We start from the raw sequence: 18563 nt of genomic DNA on the forward strand, positions 1-18563 counted from the left end.
GTTTAACAATATTTTATACATGACATTTTCATTATACTGCGTGGAATTTTTATTACAACTTAAAAAGTTTAGTAACATTGATTACATAACTTTATATGTAATCAATTGTTAGTAAAAGGTACCAAGTGCATTAGTACAGTAAAACACATTATTTTCGGATTTTAACGTGCACTATGAGAGTTGCACGTTACACGCAGTCCCTGAGGTCATAGGTTCAATGCCTGGCTGTGCGTACCAATGGCCTTTCTATCCCAGACTAGCTCGTACAGTGAAGGAAAATATACTAAGAAAACCAACATGCCTTAGATCCAGAAATCACCAACCACCACCACCACTAATCACCAGGTTGTCTGTTAAAACAATAGATCACGAAACATATACACAAATCTGAGTCCTTGGCCTAAGAAGTTGTAGCTAGGAAATGCCATCCCACGAGATCTCGAGCAGAAAGAAGTTACAAATCAAACGATTATATTATCAGATTACCTTTTAAAAGCGTAAAAGAAAACTAAGGTGTATCTTTTAATGATTGCGGGGGATTAGAATTTTCGCGTTGCTGCTATAAAAACAACTCGAAGACACTCTAAAATGTCCTTCATGTCTTACTGCAAGATTAGATAAATTAGTCTCTCATAAAAAGAGATGAATCTATATGAGTGTGGGAGGAATTGGTAAGTTTTTGCAGTACCCTTATTACACGAGAAGGTTACTTACGCTGGTGCCCACCAGTGTTCAGCTGAAGATGCTCGATACTCTTGCTTCTTAAGAAGTAATTTCCAAGATGACTCCTAAATATGTAGTATAGAAGTAGTTCGGGAAATCATAATATATTCACCACTGCGAGTAAGTATGTATTAAAATAACTAATGGATATGTTTCGTGATTTATTATAAACAATTAGTTAATAAATAATAGGAAGTTATAATAAATATGAATAACAATACATATTTATCTTTAAAATAATGTCGGTCTTAATTAACGTCATATTAGTACTTTTCATTGTTTTAGTTGTTTGATTTAAACAATTGGTTTTCGAAAACTACCACGAGATCTCGACTCGAGATTGTATTCCCTAGTTGTAGCTCCACTGTTTTATTGGATTATTTATTGATCAACTACCCGGGACTCGAACTGGTTACGATAAACAACCTTCTTTATAATATGAACACACCACAACAATATTATCAGGATTGCATTATCTTTGTTACAAAGAATATCACAAATTGAGTTTCATTAGTAATATTTGGAGTTTGCTGGTGTTCAGATTGGATTTTTATTTTGGGTACATAAATCTATTAAAAATATGTCAATTAAGACAATGTGTATGTAACTTGGGTCTAAAAAGGAAATAAAAAATATTCATTATATAATTCATTTATTTAAATTGTATAGTATTCACATTGTCGCTACAAGTTTCAAGATGAAACAGCAGCGTAACATACAAAATGAGAACACAACTTTACAACGTAACTAGGGTCAAATGCAGCGGTCGAACGAAAGCTATACAGAGTGTTCCGAAATATACTTTAGCCATCAACGTTTTTTCCTACAAAAATCGAAGAACGTTTTGTACGCTTTAGGGCTTAAAATACCCGAGACTCTCTGTATATAGTCACTAGACAATTGCTATATGTAAATTGTGATATAGCAAAAACTTATAATTAATTAAATGTACTTGGCAGTAGCGATGCGAGACTTCCAACGAAAAATGTTTAATACTGATCAATGTTGCGGATAGCTTGCAACGCCATCTGTGTTAGACAAGTGGAACCAAAAGGTATTTACACACTGGATAATTTAAACTATTGATTCGACATAAAAACCAACATTTGGACGGAATTTGTAAGTAGATTATGGAACATTATATCTAAAACTGTAGATCACGTAACTTATACCGACATCAGCCTCTTTGACTTTTACGAGAAACACATCTTAATCGAGTAATTTGAGTTAAAATTATTGCTTAAATTGAATTTTTTTATCACAACAGATGGCGCTGGTACAAATAAGCTATCAACGTTCATCGATTGGCCGTACTGAGCCACACTAGCCAACATTCAGTAAAAAATAATCTATAGTAATTGACTATATACCTTAAACAGCTATTGGGTAAAAAATAAAACTAGTATCGCCACCTGACTGTACTTAACGAGTTTGACCACTACGTACTATTGAGCATAGTAAAATAAAAGGCAGTCAACTTAATCGAATGCTACATTGAGTATAATGTCACTGATTGATAGTGCGGCAATTTCCGACTCCATTCGTAAAATAAAACAGGAAAACCCATTGTTTTTTTCACATGTTGCGTATTCATGATCAAAGCAGAAAATAAATCTTCATCGTAGTGACCGCCTATATGCAAAATTAATAAATTCATACATAAAACTTGCCAGTGATGAAAACTTAAATCCATCACAGTATTCAATTTTGTTACTAATTCTAGTTATGCATATTTTACGCCTAGTCTAAAGATTTTTAGTAAATTTCATTATTAACTGATTGTGCGTTTAATGTTTAATTCATTATTTGTACAAAAACTATAACACCACACAAAAAACGCATTTATACAACAATTTTGAATCACAGATGTCGCTACTTGCGAAATTGTAACCAAAAAACTGACATATTCTATTGTTCACTAATCGCGCAAGTAGCGAACCCAGCGGAAGTAGATTGCACCTCCAATTTTCATCACTGGTAAGCTCACAATCACAATGTATAAAACATTACACTTACATATCACGTAAACAAAGAAAAAAATTAAAACTAAACGAAAATGCATATGTGTATACAAATAATTAAATAGGCCTTTATCGGTACATAGGAAGACAAACAAGCGATTAAAAAACTGTCAAACATATTGCACGGATTGGGGTGTACTTAAAAATCATAATATACTTATAATGAATACGTTCTTATCAGTTCGTTTCTTATACTACGACCATCTATTTAAAATTAATAAGTACACCCTATATACATATCGACAGTGAAACTGACTAAAATCTTATGTATTTTTTTTAATATATGTAAAACGAAATTCTTTTCTTCACAGTCAAATAGTGTAGTCAAACTGTAAAATATAATTTAAAGTCAAGTTAGAGAACAAACTAAATGCAATAAATAAATCATTTATCTAACTTTGAGTGAGAAATCATACAAAAAAAAAACATCAAATTTGAAAATAATATGTTCACTAATCCTTGTTCGAGCACTGATATGTTTGACCATTCGTAAATAAAGGAACCATATTTTGTAAATAAAATGCAGTTTATGTACTAACTTTGCGTAGTGTAGATTATTTCATACTAATTTGATACATTCCGATTAAATAAAATTATCAAATCTTTTCTATGATTGAAAGGTTCATCAAACAGAAAATTTTATAGTAAAAATAATCTAAACCTGCGACTATGCGATAGATTGGCCGATACATTAAAAATACTACAACTGTCCACTGTATACATCACAACTATACTATACAAACAAAATCGCATAGCTTATCTTAATTAGAAGGCCTTGTATCTATCTACCCTTACGTCCAAGAATTCCAATAATAAGGTCACCGTTTCACTATGAAATACAGCGAATTATATCACTCGGAAAAAACTACAAGACTTATAAAATAAAAATTTGATTCAGTAGAAAATTGTTTAGTCACACACAATAAATCGCTTATACTAGCGAGAGACTTCTTCATTTGACTCTTATTCGCTAACAAAGATTAATTCCGTCGAAATCTCGATGTGCCACAGACTTTTTTTAATTTAATGAAATACGAACATATGCAATTCTTTTGTGGTAATAAGGTGTAATTTCACGTAGTATTAAAATGGGTAATCATTTTTTTATACGGCATTAAAGTTCTGGTATTGCGAAAAGTAAGTGGCATTTGAGATTTGACGAATAATTGGTGAGCGCGTGAAAAATTCATCTCTCGAATAAAGTCGTTCGGTTTGTTTAAAGAGTATCCTTAAACAGTGGTCGAGGTTTCTAACACTAAACCAGACTTAGTAGGCACTAACATTGTCCTTACGGTACATATACAATATAGAAAACACGTAAAACACGTTAGGTTATTCGCACAATTCCACTAAAATTTTCGTATTTATTTACGTTTGTAGTCTTTATTTTATTATTGAGATCAATTTTGCCACTACGCACTAGGTTAAACGCCAAGCGATGTCTAGCAGAGTCACCATTGCCTCAAGTTAAAAAATAAACTCCACTGTAAGCCCAAAACATCATCAAAATTTATCTATGCTTTTGCTAACTGTACCGTGCGCAAATACTAAATCAGCTACAGGTTTGGCGCCATCTATTTACAGTGCAGTCTACTTCCTAAATTAATTATAAATAGGAACATGTAACTGAGTATACATAGAGAGGCACAATATTACTACAATCATTTGAAACAACAAAACTTTCGATGTTCGGTTTTCTTATGAATTCCTAATACTGGGGCTGTCACTGAGGACCGATACTAATTGAGGCACTTTAATACTTTGATATCAATCCAATACCCACTGAAATTCCTTATCCCAAATAAAACTACACGTTGGAAATCACCGTAACGGCAATGGTGACTAACTTCACTACTAAATCACTGCCTGTGAACAATAGATGGCGCGTTTTTAAATAGCTAATGTCACTGTCACTTCACTATTTTTGGTCACTTTACACCACATTAGAGAGCGTGCTATTACGAATATATACAGCACTGTTAAAACCAATTGGGTCACATATAAAACTTGGTCAATATGTAAAAAATACAGAAGTAAATATAACCGTTAATACTTAACTAAAAAGTGCTATAAATCAAATGTAGTTGTCGGATATTTGGCAGTCAACTACTTTAATAGCACGCACTCTGAAACCAGTTACCGACCAACTTAGGTACATATTTGAGCTTCACTTTTCAATACTTAACACATACACAAGATTGACACCTAGTAAAAGTAGAGAATAATTTGTATCGGAAAATGTTTTCCAGGAAATAAAATCCATACGAATCGGTTTCCCAAAAAAATTATGGTGAGTTTGAATAACTACTATAATAATTCTTGCTAGAGAATTTGTATTGAAAATGATCACTATAGTATATCTTATCTCTAAGTTTGGTCAGCAACCAGTCACTGTTCACCGACACTAGCTGGCGCTGAAGTCGAGCGCTTCAGACGAGGTGGTCCCGGTCATCGAGCGAGGCATCAGAGTCCCTATCCACGCGCAACTCCCGCTCGAGGTCAAGGCTTCGACGCTCAAGGTCGAGCCGGGTGGGGCCCGGAACCGCGCGCCGCGGCGCTTCTAGCGACGACACCTGAAACACACCAACTGTTATCAGTCGTTTAGATGCCGTTGACATGCGAACACACATATAAAGGATAAAAGGAAAAAAGACACGTAAATATGGGCATACATGCGTTTATTAATTCATAATAAGTAAGTTTAAAACAGGCCGAAAGAAATATGTTTGGCATTGACTCCAGGGAAAATGTGAAAGGGACAAAATTATTGTCGATTGACTGGTCACACAATAAATCACGACCAGATTACACTTTTTGAGAATTGAAACGAAGGATCGCGTCGCTTGATTGTGATTGGTGAACGTCTCTAGACCAATCACAGCCAAGAGAGGTTGAATCAAATATAAATATTTAGAGTCAACAAATTCTAATTACTGTAAAAAATTGTTTTTATTGTTCATGCGTGAAGAATGTTACTTAAATATATTTTTATTACAAAGAGGATCTTTCAAAAGGGATTTGTAATCTAATCAAATTAAAGATAAATCAGTCTAATTGAACCGTATTAAGTAAAGTACTCATTTATCAATTTTTATCACACCGTAAATACAATTTTAAAGAAATAGACGTAAGAGTCCTTTAGTTAACATTGTGCAAATACATTGATTTAGTTTTCATGAATACAGAGGGAAAGATACAATTTGCACTAACAAAATTTATAGAGTTAAAAGTCTTGAAGGCAATACCTTAAAATTTTCAATAAGATTATAACGCTACGATTACAATATTAAGAGATTGAATTGAAAGAAATTAATGCAAGGCATATAAGAAGTAAAACTGATAGGATAATTATTAGACAAATATTTTTAACCATACCTGGGCTATGTAGATACATACATTTCCTTTAGAAATAATTGATTTTAAAAATCAAAACTGTTTATTATATATTATATTGTATAAATATCATCATTTTTTTTCTTTGCAACGTTTTTACCAATGAATTTCGGCACGCGAATTTTTGAATGATCTTTTTAAACGTTCTTAGACTTAGTCAAATTAGTATACTTATCTGACGGTTTAAGCAAGCGAGAAGAGATGTCGCAGTAAAGTAGTTCAATCAGAGAGTTAATTGAATCTCTAGACAGTTAATTAAAAATCGATATTCCATCAAGTCGCTAGCATTTTGATTTAAAGAAAGCAGCGTCGAAAACGTTTAACTATCTGTCTGACCGAAAGCCAGCGTGTTGATTAACAATGTAAAACAAGACTCCGCCATGATTATTTCATTTGTTATTGTTATTTCGGTGTGATCGGGAAGAATTGAGAGCTTGGATATTCCGTGTTTTGCTTTATTGTAAATGGTTAGGTTAGGTTAGTCTTGTTGCCTAGAAACGTTTAGGAAACTCGATAAACGTTTCGTTCGCTCACTTGTCTGACGGAACTTTTGCGAGTATCGATTTTCAATTAACCGTCTAGAGATTCAATTAACTCTCTGATTTAACTACTTTACTGCGACAGAGACATAAGAATTTTATTCTGGGTAACCGCAGATGCACAGAATCCTGAGAATACACTCACTTAAATTTTAAATGTTAATATTTAAAAAAATATACATATATTTTGTGACGATATCGAAGTCTAAGTACGCTGTACAAATTAATCCCATATAATCTATCTATCCCTTACCACCTTCATCTCTCCTTCTTCCACACGATATAATTTTTCTAAAATTTTATTTTAGTATATGTAGCTGGGAAGTCACAGGCTCCTGTAATACAGCTGCCACTGCATCAGGAGCCTGAGATCTACGTAGTTATGTTCACAATAACTTATATTATTAATATCTCAAAAGAATATCAATTCTAATTATAATAGCGTGATAGGCTAAATAAGCAGCTTTCCTCACCTTAGCGAGGCGGCGCTGCGCGGGCGGGCGCTAGGAAGGTGCGGGCAAGTGGGGCAGCTTGCTTGCCCAGTACCGCGCATTGCCCGCGCCGCTGCCCGCGCTCACGCCGCTTCCCTCCTCCGATAAGGCCGCTTGGAGCTTCGCTTCTGCAATTACGAGTTTTATAAGACACAACTACAAACATGCAAATACTAGGAAACTGTCGTAATTATTTATACTTATATTATAAAGAATTTGTTTGAACGCGCCAATTTGAGGTAATACTGATTCGAATAAGGACATTGATTTGGTGTTAGATAGTATTTCATTTATTTACATTACATTTACTGCGTGTATAGCCAGTTGTATATAATATTGTTAATAGTATCTTTATGTTTATATAAAAATATATTTATTTTCTATTTGGGCTAACATTGTATTTATAATCTATATTATATCTCTAATTATGTTTATGAAATGAACTTTCTGCTGCATCCACAAATTTATGATTTATAAAATTATGTTTTTCACTGTAACCATTAACAATCACAATGCTAATGTATCTAATATCTAAATTCGTTTATACAATAAAAATATAAATACATAAATAAACAATTATTTACCGCGAGTAAATATGGCGGTGTACTCACTGGCGACTTGCGAGGCATTGAAAGTGACGGGCGTGCGCGCGAGCGGCGTCCTAAGGGAACCGCCTCGCGCGCCGCCCGCCCCCGCTCCACCCGCCACGCTCGTCCCGCCCGCCCCGCCTGATACGCTAGTTGACTAGAACAATTCAATACATTCAAAATTCCGTATTTGTACTATAGTGAAATGGATTTACAATGGGCAATGGGGTTGGGCCATTTTTATTCTGTTTCGTTGTTTAATGGTCACGAAGATCCAGATAAACCTTTAGACATTAGGATTCAATTATCCAAATACAAGACAAAAATGAAAATAAGTAATTTAGAAAAACCCAAAACGGTGGAATAATCCTGTTTTACTAGAAATACTCAATATATTTTGATTAGTTTAATTTAATATAAATTTTATAAAACCTTAACCGTATCTTACTTAATTTCATATAAATATAAGCACAGACAAATAATTATGCGTTTAACTTACGTATTCCAATTATTTTACTAAAAAATTGCCACTCAGAATAATAAAACAATAAATTAAGCAAAAATAATATTCGTCATCAAATAAATATAAACTATAATAAAATAAAAACGTTGTAGCCAGAGCCTACAGGAGTTGGTTGATTTGAACAATCCATTTGAGTAAGTATAACAGAATACATTTTGATAACTATAATGTTCATTAACTACTTAGGTCATATGTGTTTGGATGTAGATGGTGCGTTTAATGATGGATACGGAAAACGTATAAAAATACATAATTTAGGAAATATTAAATATTTGAATATGACTTAAGAGACCAATCAATCGAATTCACAAAACCAAAAAGAGGAGTTTTACAATTTGATACAGTTTTTGTGTAATAAGTGAGAAAAGACGAGCTTATTTTACTAAAAAAGGTATTTCCGATGATTGTATAAGAGTTAGTTAAATTGCCTATTCAAAGTCAAAAAAGCCTTTTCACGGCTGAGGCCTTTTTACAAAACCAGGTGAGTTTTTCAAAGGGTAAATTACCTTAGATTAATAAAAATGTATTTCTCTGGCCACAACAAAAAAGCGCAACAAAACAAACCTATTTATCAGTGCAGGCTACGCGTCGCGCGTGGCCTATACTAACGTGGTTTGGTTCTTCGTCGTGAGGTGGGCGGGGCAAACGGCGGCGTAACCACGCGTGTCGCAGCGCCTGCGCAGGTGTCAGACGCTTCTCTGGTTCCCATTCTAAACACCTGGAATGTTAAATTAATTATTAGAGTGGACTAAACCAAAGCAAAAGAAGGGTTCAAATATAAGAAGGATTAGAGATAGGTATATGCTTTGAATAAATATAATAAACTCACAAATAATTTAATAATTGGATAGGATATTGAGTCAAAATTGACATCTGCAAATTTTTATTTCTAAGTTACGTTTAAGTTACCATTTTGACTTTGTAAGTGATTCATAAATAATAAATCTCTGACAATTACAAATAATGATAAAAAATATTAAGTATTTAAAGTGTCTACAATTTGATTCAAATAACTTACCTTCTAATAAAATCGATAAAATATTTGTCCTGGCACCCCTTTAGGGCTGTCACAAAGCTCTTTGAGCCGGGAAGACCACGGGGCTTGCCTCTCCTTGACATACCTGAAATATTAGAATGCACAGTTTAGAACTGACAAATAATCAAAATACGTATTAATACTAAATAAATAATTTTGTTCTTTCCAATCACAGTTCACACAAAATGTGAATCATCCGAGTCACTATAGAAAATGTTTTTGAATAAAAAAGTTCTTATTTTATTTAAAGTAACAAAACTGTGTTAAAATGGTATGGAAAAACAAGGATTTTGATCGGGTAATATAAAACGATAGATCTATTAGATAAGTGACTTTGATAGGTTAACATTTATTACTCTGCCAAAGTCAAAATACAAGTTCTGAACACATCATGTAAATGTCATACAAAGTCATCATAGAGTCAAAATGGCGTCTTAATTGCAGAACGTGACTACTGCTCACGAGCCGATCACTTCCTACATTAGATGCTCATCAAACTGATGGAAAAGGACAATAAAAATAAATTATTGTAATATGAATCAAAGAATAAATCATGACATCCGCGATATAAGCTAAACATTCATCAGATGTACATAAACAGAAAACTTTATAATTTAACGACATTAGAAAATTTTCTTAGAAAATTTCCAATAACATTTCGACCCCATCCGGGATTCAAACCCGAGACCTTATGACATCCATTCGAACCAATAGACAAATCTAGTGTATCACATCAATACCGCATACGTAAATACTTTTACCAAATACATTTAACCAACTCATACCATTACGTATAAAATGATGAATAATAATTAATTTTGGCATCCATCCAAACTCACAATCAAACATAACCACGGCTAACAAAGACGATTTGTATTATTTATTACTTAGACATCTTATAATGAGTTGTTTTATGACTTCTTAAGTATGCATTCATTACATCTAGTATCAAATTACGATTCTTTATATTTAAAGAAATAAATTTCGCCTTACAAGTGATTTAATTACGTTAAATTTATAATTTACAAGTTAGCGTAAAACTAAAGAAATCAACAGAAAATCAGAATGGCGTATAAATTTAAAGAAAACACTTTTTTACCGGATTGAAGCTATGTATTATTATACTTACATTATAACTTATAATTATTTTACATAATTTTAAATTTCTCCCTACGTTTCGCGTGCTTTACAGCGTGCGTGGTCACGGTTACCACTGTTTTCATTAAATGTGTAAAAGCTATGTTAACAAAAGACAATACTATGGTATATAAATCTAATTTAATCAATTACAGTAATCAAACAGTATTATATTTCTAAAATTGTGCTGACAAAAGACAGTCCTAATATTGAATACGAATTGGTTAGTGTCGCCATTATTCATAATCAAGTGCAATAAATCATTATGTTAAATGTTCATTTCAACTGTCATAAACGTATAATGCACTCGTAATTCACGCGATTGTGTTTGAACAAATGCGTTTAAATTTGCATGAACAAAGGACAAAATCTTTGTTGAGTATTTGCTTTTGGGCAATTTTGGACTTTGAAAAATGGGGACACGCTCTCTTGGATAAAAAAAGTGTATTTGCGGCGTTTGCGCATAAAGCTAAACGCATTTTAAAACGGTTCTTCAAAAACACTACAGATAGTATTACAGTAGTAGTACAGTTACCAATATCTACATACATAATATAAAACAAAGTTTGATTAAAAACGCTTTCTTATTTCGAAAGAAATAACGCGCGGTATTAAAAACTTAAGAAACATTACGACAAGACAGTGAAATAAAATGTTATTTCTTATTCATTAATACTGAATCATTAGTAAATGAAATACGCGTGTCTAGATGAAACGGTTTTTAGGAATATAAGGGCCCAATTACATCTTTTGTCTCCATTGATTTTTCTCCTATTTTGTATTATTGCGATGTAAATTAAATGTTATTTATATTCTACGGCCACGGGAAAGTAATTTACGAAATAATTTACTGAAATTGATATTTCTAGTCCAGTGCCACTATTATACCTTAACAACTGACAGAAATAATCATCTAAGAATAAAGGCCCAGTTGTCTTTGATTAGATGTCTAAATTTAGGCGGTCTCATTATGCCACGTGCAACTTCTATTTCAGCAGTTTCATTGTGTGCACTTTAGTACCAGAAGTACTTATTTCGAGAATAATACGAACTAGCAATGTTATGTAATATTTAATTTGATATTACAAAGTATTAAAAATAGATATAAATTTGTTTTGGATAAGCTCGTAGTTTATATACGAGCTATGACGGCTTTTGAGTCCTTTTTTTGAGCGCATTTAACATTAGCTCGAACGGCGAAGGAAAAGATCGTGAGGAAACCGTACTTTAGACCCAAAAATCTGATCTGGCTGATCACCTACTTGTCTATACAATTAACAAATAATCATGGAACAGCTACATAAATTTGAAGCCCAGACCTAAAAAGGTTCTAGCACCATTGATTTATTTATTATTTTATTAGATATGTAAAAACTGTTCCATTAATGTAACATAATAAATATAAATTGCAAGTTTTAAATAGCGAATTTTTTTTCTCTAATAATTATGAAACCATTTTAAATCTATGTATTCAATATTAACGTTACGTTGATAGAACAATAATTGAAAGCCCCTCAATTTGTTGATAAACATATTTTGTGTAGTTACAATTGAAATTAATGAAATACCTAAAATTCTTAGCGTAACACTTGCATTACTAAAACCGAGTCCACGCATAAATAAACAAAGATATAAATGACGAGTCAGACAAGAGGTGTGTCACAGTTCCTATATTATATTATTAGTTAGACGCGTCAAAACACTTCGTTATTCGTAGTCTCTAAGGAATGCATGATTCAAATGAAGATGACGTATATTATAGATGACAGTTTTGACAAAAATAGAAATCTTAATGATAAAAAAATTGAAATATTTTTTACACCTTTCACAAGTAAATATGAAACGCAGATAAATACTGCCTTTTAATCCTGTAGTTACAACTAGTAGAGTAAGATGTAATATTGTAAAAAAATATTAATTATTTTGACAAATGTTTCTGCAAAAAATACTTCTAAACGTTTAGTCACATATTTATTATATATGTTAGTAACTCGAAACGAAGTGTGAAAGTGTGAACTCCTATTTCTACAACTTCTGAATCATGTCTACCAGGAAGAGCGTGTATCACTGACATTTGTAGTCTAATCAAGATGGACTGTTAAATATTATAAAGAGTCGGCAGCTCGACATTTTAATATGATGTAATAAACTGGCTTTTAACCGTTCCAAGTTTGAGTAGTGATGGAGATTGGGCGTCTATGTCTGTCTAGTAACTTGTTGAGGTGTCTCTTAGAGGAATCATTTGTAGATTTCTTGGGTACGATTGTAAAGTATTGGAGTCATAAAATGTCAGCTTTAATAGATGCGGGAGCACTTTGGGTCTAAAAGGAAGGGATCTGTCTCCACCGAGTTTCTACACTTACGGATTACAAATTAGATAACTTAAAACTTAAATGATTTACAAATTCATATTATAAGATGTGCCCTAAGTCCTTGCTTGCATGCAGACCGCATCAAATTTACTTTAACATAATATACGTATATGTTACCTATGACTACAGGTGATCAAGAATATTAGTAGTATAAAGGTTACTGTTAAAGCTCTGAAAATATCTATGTATTTCAAAATGTCAACGAAATAAGAGAATCCAATTATTACTGTACTCATGTCTGCAGATACTACATTAATTTCTTATATTGAGAAGCCGTATATAAAAAGATCTTACCCCCACTTAGAACTGTGGTACCGTCTGGCAGTGTAGTAGCAGTGCAGTATCTTGGTAGACCTTTACTACTGATGAAGTTTTTGGAACGTTTGCCCTGCTCTATCAGCCTCTGGGGTGGCATACCCAGTAGCTCAATGATACACGCCATTTGGTCCGCTTCATCTTCGCCCGGGAGAAGGGGGAACCCTGAAATTATTTTGTAAAGAATATAGACCATATTTAATTTTAGATCGTCCAGTAAAAATATCAGATAACACGATAAAAAGTATTAGTGTAACAACGCGAGCTCAGTGCCAAACTTTACATATCACAAAACCCTTAATCTTGGCTGGAAAATCAGGAAAATAGCATGTTTTATATATAAAAATCGTACAACCTATCGAAGCAGGAACTGATCATCTAGTCGTCTATATAATAAAAATTATCAAAGAAACCTACTTTATACGAGGTCAATTCCCCATAGAGGTTTATAGCGTCACTTGTTTATTATTATTTTATTGAGTATTGGCATGAACCTCTTTCCCACATACCTGTAAGCAGTTCCGCCAGTATACATCCCAGCGACCACATATCAATGGGCATGCCATACTTGGCGCCCATCATGACTTCCGGTGCGCGGTAGAACCTCGACTGGATGTATGTGTACACCCTTTGATGCTCGTAACACGAACTGCCGAAATCTATCACCTGAAATCGACAGTATATACCTTAAATTTAAATAAGATTACACAAGCGAAACAAAACATGTTCCCAATACTTTACATTTATCGGTGGATAAAACCTCTCCATAACCGTATCCATCAAATAGTTAAAGAATACTTTGTCTCTCCATTTATATTAAAGAAAAACACGAGAGCAATGAAGACAAAACATTTAATAATTGGGATTTTTATTCGTTTAAAGACTCGAATTCAACTTTTAAGAAAAGCTACCTTACTAAACATTTTGACGGTTAGACGATTAAAATATATTTAATATTTTCTCATATAACCTACCAAAGTTTCCTTCAAACAAATTATCGCGGCTTTGTATTATAAATAGTAGGCCGATTTATCTAATAATTTATGTTTTGATAATAGTAACTGTCGAGTTTATATTGGAACTGAAACACGTTCAGGTAAAACAGGAAAGCGTGGGATTGATATCCCACAAAGCCGGATTAAATTCAATCAATATCTGTAATTCGACGAAACAAATCGAGTGCTGGTGAAAAATAACGATACAAAATTGTTGTTAGATATGGTTTTTGAGTTGTAAAACATAAATATCATAATTTTAGGCGTATGTAATTTTAACCAAATAACCCTAAATAAAAAATACTTTTACATAGTTTAGGTAGAAACAAGAAACTCAAATAATTTGTCATCATTTACATTAAACATATTAATAAAAAAGCGCTGAATTTTATCTACCCATACTCCATTCAGTATGTCTGTTTACTAATAGACTGATTATTCGCATGTCATCGGCATTATACCATAATAATAGCTTATAGTTTTGGTTCTGTTAGGAATTGTTTTCATACATTAGGCTTCAATCAGTAATCTTAATGAATTTGTCAAAGTATTAATGGCTTATATATCAGAACATATGATTATTTTTGGAACGACAGTGGTTACGGACAGATCATATATTTTCCCTATATATTCATCGTAGAGTGAAAGTGTAAGCGAAGATTCTGAATTCACATTTTCATAGAATTCTCTTTAATTAGAAATTTAAAAAGAAATGCTGAAATAGATTATAGAATTTTAGGATTCCGATGAAAACGAGTTCACATACCTACTGTTTAAGTTAAAATAAACTTAAGTAAAATGTATGCATACTTGTTATTTATGTATTCGACTGTGTACATAGGTACAGTAAAAACTAGTAAAGAACAGTAAAAACTTGAATCGTATGTAGGCTTGTTAAAACTTCTGGACTATAGAACCGTGCTTGTCATTATTTATAAACATTATATATTTAATAACATAATAAATGTATTATGACCAAATAGGGCCGAAAGTAAAAACTTTAAAGAGTGATAAGAGAAAGAATATGTACATATAAAAGTTAAATACTTGCCAATAAAATAAAATTTGATAAATATCTTAAAATTCAAAGAACAAAAAATTATAAATAACAGTGTAAAACAAACAACCCTGTAAATCCTTAGATTTCTGTTTGTTTCGTGATCTTTTGTTTTTTTTATAGTATCAGCCTTCTGAGCCTGACACACGCCTTCGATTTTCGTGAGTTTCCCCACGATGTTTGTACGAACCAGTGTTAAATCCGCCCATAGACGGAAAGTATAGTACAGAGTACATAGACGGCGCACGCTGAAATAACTACATCAACATTGCTTGAAAAAGAATAATCAAGATAGTATTATTGTCAATTCAAGATAGTATGGCGGCATTATCTACCTTTTTTTTAAATTCGTAGTTTGCGACCACAAACATATCTTAATAACAGCTGACCGATACAGTTACAGTCGTCTCGACAATTTCACGAGTCTAAACAATCGCAGTGGGTTGTTCGAGAATCGATTAAATCAAGCGATTGTATAATAAACATCAAGTACGCAGTGATTGACGCAAGCGATTCCTCTTAAACATTTATATGGGCCATTGTGTGCCAACTTAATGCACGAGGCCTTTGCTAGTTCTTTATTGAGATTCGAAATTCAAAATTTTCGTTAGGAATACTTGTTGACTTTAAACGCCCATTCATGTGAAAATTCAGCTGTATGATATAATTATTAATTTAAAAAAAAAATGTTCCAATAATTAAAAAAAAACTGTAAAAAAAAATAAAAAGTATACCTATTAGTCATAACTTATAATCAATAAATTAAACAATAACTAAGTGAGTTATTTGTCTCCACAGATTATAAACATTGACTATTAAATATATTCCGTTTCCATTCCATTATTATTTAAAAGTATAGAACAGTGAATCCATTGAGTCGTGACACATTTAGTAGCCTTGTACGATATCAAGCACCAAAGCCATTCCAAAGACTATAAACATTTCATAAATCATAGTACAATAGAAAATGTGCCAAGATTAAACGATATAAACCGCAGGATTCGCGGATTCGCGTATAAGCGTAAATAGAGAGATCTAAATCGAAATAGATTTCGTTTGTGTACAGATGTGGTTCAATGACATTGTTGATCTAGTAAATATTGCAAAATGTAAACTTTACATCGCCTTCAATCCTATATCTATTAAAAAAATTATAGTTATACTTTCTATTTAACGCCTATGTTTAACCTTATAAGACAAACTTCTTTAACTGTTCGAGGGCAATTTTCTTTATATACTATCAAATACTTAAGAGATATTTTTAATTGAGACTTTGTGTGGTCTAAGACTTCTAAATCGCATCGTAATCTTTTTATCCTTTTACCAACCTATTACTATGCTTTACGTGTCCATGGATATGTTGTTACAAAAAATATTCATTTGGAAAAAAAAGTAGGGGCGACAAATGAAAACTAATTCTCGTAACAGAATCTAAGTCAGCATATCTAGAGCGTCTCCCGAAGATGGCAAGAAGAAGTCAACGAACCGTCGACACATCATTGCAAGAATTCCACTCAATTGCAACTTTGGTGACTACAAAATTGGTGACAGACACCGCACACGCGATATAATAAGGTATAAAACTGCACGACCGACAAATGACAACTGTTTAGACAACATATGGTAACTAGAAGTATATTATGTTCTAGTTATATGAATTAATAAACCTAGTGCAATGCAATGCAAGTGCGGTATCTCGGACACATGAACATAGTGTCAAAATATTGCAGAACACTAAGACTGATAATGAAATTTACCTTAGTTCAAGCTATTCATTAGTATTGTAGAAAATTAAGTCAAAATAATATATGAACTGATTAGCCATAATTATTGTATAGGCTAGATTGTAATTCATGTAAAGGCGCACACTTTCTTGTAGGAAAAAAGAAAAAAAAACTTATATGAATATCGCATTACAAATAACACAATTTTATTGTTATTTTGTTAAAAAAGGTTGCCCTTGATATTCCATTACTGTGTGTATATTATAAACTTAAAATATTGATTTTTAAAATCTCACACGCAATACAATAAATCAAAACTATTAATCTTAAAATACCGCGTATGCAATTACAGTTTCGTATAACAAAGATTTTGCCCCAAATTCGATTTTTCCGCGAATGAGCTTGGCGGGTAGCCAGGGGACACCCTACAGTAACTAAACACTATCGCGTTAATATTTTATTACACAAAAACGTAACCTATTTCAATTATTGTTTTTAGGCGACCGTGAACTTGTATATTCATATACTAGATGTTATCAAATTACAGCAAATCGAAAATGTCGAATATAACGAAAATGTCGATTATAATTTCTTAACCGGTAACCCCATCGTCCTGATTGTTTCATAGATAAAGTATCAACTTCCATTCTTACAAAATAGATCTTTTATTTTCATACAAACAATATTTGCGGTGACAAGAAAACGTCTCTCAAAGTAATTTAAATCACCGTCTTCGATTGACAAGGAAAGAATAATTTCGTAAACTATCTATAGAGATATTTATATATAGTATATATATATACATCAAGAGCCAAATATTAAGAAAAATAGTATAATATACCATAAAGGGATGACTATCTTTTAAAGTTTTAAAATCATTAATCAAAAGACCACCTGCAGCTTAACATATATTTTCTATGTTAAACCTATTTTCTCAGCAGTGTTCCAAAGAAAATGTAACTTATGAAGAAAAGCTTTTAAGAACTTAGAGCTTTCCGACTTTTTGACCTTTAAGAGAAAGTTTTGTACAACCCTGAATAAAAATTACCATAATGTGAACAGTCGTATATTTGTTACGATATTATAAGAACATTGAATTGTGTTGCAAAATTAATGCATTGGTATAGAAATACTTTTCTATAAAAAAAATAAACGCTTATTTTTCAATCATTTTTTATAGTTATTTACACACTGTAAGTAAATGACACTATACACAATCAACAGTAGTACTATGGACGGCCCTGTGGCACGTGTGTTTGTGTGTATGAACCATTGTAGCAAATGGCATGTAAATTACTAATCTCTAACAATTGATCTATTACTACTACTATAAAGTACTACAAAGGTATTATTATCGAGTATGCAATAGTATTATAGTATACATAGTTAATCACCTAACTAACACATAAGTCACATAATGCCAGGTGATTTCTAGAATTAATTACGCATTGAATATTATCAATTTCAGTAATTGTTTGTTTGTTACACTTGCTGTTAAAACCCTTAGAATTCTTACATATTAATGTATGTATTGATAGATCAAACAATAGTATTATATTTATCAAGCGAAGTTCGCCCTAAAAATTTTCACTTTACACATACGCGACTATTTTGATATCCCATAAAATAAAAGAGGTGAGATGTGAACAA

At 32.3% G+C, this 18563-nt stretch overlaps 1 protein-coding gene across 4 annotated transcripts in view; it reads right to left on the minus strand.

The window, feature by feature from the left end:
• Positions 1–1358: 1358 nt before the first annotated feature.
• The window catches only part of LOC123714809 (dual specificity tyrosine-phosphorylation-regulated kinase 2), a 105078-nt gene continuing 87873 nt past the window's right edge, over positions 1359–18563 (minus strand). The window contains exons 2-8 of one of the 4 annotated variants that reach the window (XM_045669350.1): positions 13647–13803; positions 13117–13302; positions 9296–9398; positions 8887–8995; positions 7779–7911; positions 7150–7295; positions 1359–5317 (exon numbers count right to left, since the gene is read on the minus strand). In XM_045669350.1, coding sequence (XP_045525306.1) covers positions 7180–7295; positions 7779–7911; positions 8887–8995; positions 9296–9398; positions 13117–13302; positions 13647–13803 — 804 coding nt within the window. In that variant the 3' untranslated portion in view covers positions 1359–5317; positions 7150–7179. Of the gene's footprint in view, positions 5332–7149; positions 7296–7751; positions 7912–8841; positions 8996–9295; positions 9399–13116; positions 13303–13646; positions 13804–18563 lie in introns of those variants that run through there. The other 3 variants (XM_045669348.1, XM_045669349.1, XM_045669351.1) reach the window with 3 other exon arrangements.

The sequence above is a fragment of the Pieris brassicae genome, chromosome 10, assembly GCF_905147105.1.
Source record: "Pieris brassicae chromosome 10, ilPieBrab1.1, whole genome shotgun sequence".
Lineage (NCBI taxonomy): Eukaryota > Metazoa > Arthropoda > Insecta > Lepidoptera > Pieridae > Pieris > Pieris brassicae.